General features: G+C 51.0%; 1 protein-coding gene across 1 annotated transcript; it reads right to left on the reverse strand.

Annotated features, from left to right (window-relative positions):
• Nucleotides 1-392: 392 nt before the first annotated feature.
• Nucleotides 393-1,334, reverse strand: LOC309447956 (olfactory receptor 14J1-like; the record flags this gene model as incomplete). Its single annotated transcript, XM_082069100.1, has 1 exon — nt 393-1,334. One exon carries the CDS (start codon nt 1,332-1,334, stop codon nt 393-395), a length of 942 nt encoding a protein of 313 aa, XP_081925226.1.
• Between the last annotated feature and the right edge of the window lie 280 nt (nt 1,335-1,614).

Consider the following 1,614-nt stretch of genomic DNA (forward strand, 5'->3'; position numbering starts at 1 on the left):
AGGGCCATGGGGTGAGTCCGCAGATTCACATTGGTCAGGGTGGGAGGAAGACCCAGCTCAGGGTGGCTCCTGCTCACTCCCCCTCAGCACACAGCCATGGCTCCTGCAGCCCCAGAGATCCCAGAGAGAGGATTCTGGGCAAACAATGCACTGCAGGGTCCTTTATTTCATTTATAAACACAGAGAGTACAGCTCCTTATTTAGAAAAAGACAACGGGTCACACAAGACACGTAGGTACGGACATAGATATAAGATGAAAAATAATTTTGCTTGTGCATAGCATTAATACAACAAAGAATACCTAAAACCAAAGAAAAAAAATAAAAACCATACAAAACTCAGGTTAAACTAGTAATACATTATATTACAAGTGACATACAGAAGCAGGAGGTCACTTCATTACTGCTTTTGAAAAGTGAACAGTCATCACTTTCCTTATAGACTCCATGAGTTCCCTGTTCCTCATGCTGTAGATGAGGGGGTTCACTGCTGGAGGCACCACCGAGTACAGAACAGACAGCAGAAGATCCAGCCATGGGGAGGAAATGGATGAGGGCTTCAGGTAGGCAAACATGGCAGTGCTGACAAACAGGGAGACCACGGCCAGGTGAGGGAGGCAGGTGGAAAAGGCTTTGTGCCGTCCCTGCTCAGAGGGGATCCTCAGCACGGCCCTCAAGATCTGCACATAGGACACCAAAATGAACACAAAACCTCCCTCAAAAAAAAAAGCACTAAACATGAGAAGCCCAAGTTCCCTGAGGTAGGAGTGTGAGCAGGAGAGCTTGAGGATCTGGGGGATTTCGCAGAAGAACTGGCCCAGGGCATTGCCCTTGCACGGGGGCAGTGAAAATGTATTGGCCGTGTGCAGCAGAGCAGTGAGAAACCCAGTGGCCCAGGCAGCTGCTGCCATGTGGACACAAGCTCTGCTGCCCAGGAGGGTCCCGTAGTGCAGGGGTTTGCAGATGGCAACGTAGCGGTCGTAGGACATGGTGGTGAGGAGAGAATACTCTGCACTAAACAAGAAAAATACAAAGAAGACCTGGGTGGCACATCCTCTGTAGGAAATGACCCTGGAATCCCACAGACAGTTGGCCATGGATTTGGGGACAATGGTGGAGATGGCAGCCAGGTCGAGGAGGGCGAGGTTGAGCAGGAAGAAGTACATGGGGGTGTGCAGGTGCTGGTCCCAGGCTATGGTGGTGATGATGAGGCCGTTGCCCAGGAGGGCAGCCAGGTAGATGCCCAGGAAGAGCCAGAAGTGCAAGAGCTGCAGCTCCCGTGTGTCTGTGAACGGCAGGAGGAGGAACTGGGTGATGGAGCTGCTGTTGGACATTGGCTGCCTGTGGGCATGAGGACCTGTGCAAGGAGGAAAGACAGTGACATGTTAGGTGTGACTTCTCTGCGGAAAATAAACGTGCTGTTTCTCATGGAAAACCCCCTCCCTCATGGATGGATGTTTCCGCTCATTCCCTCTTTCTACTAAGTTTGAGTAACAGTTCATCACAGCTTAAAATGCAGCTTGGGCATCTAGATACCATGAACACACCTCTGGGTCAAGACGCCCTGTGTTGGTGTCAGAACAAAAACTGACCCACACTCCCACCCCAACCCCA

The sequence above is a fragment of the Streptopelia decaocto genome (assembly GCF_964273445.1).
Source record: "Streptopelia decaocto genome assembly, chromosome: 19".
NCBI classification, from domain to species: domain Eukaryota; kingdom Metazoa; phylum Chordata; class Aves; order Columbiformes; family Columbidae; genus Streptopelia; species Streptopelia decaocto.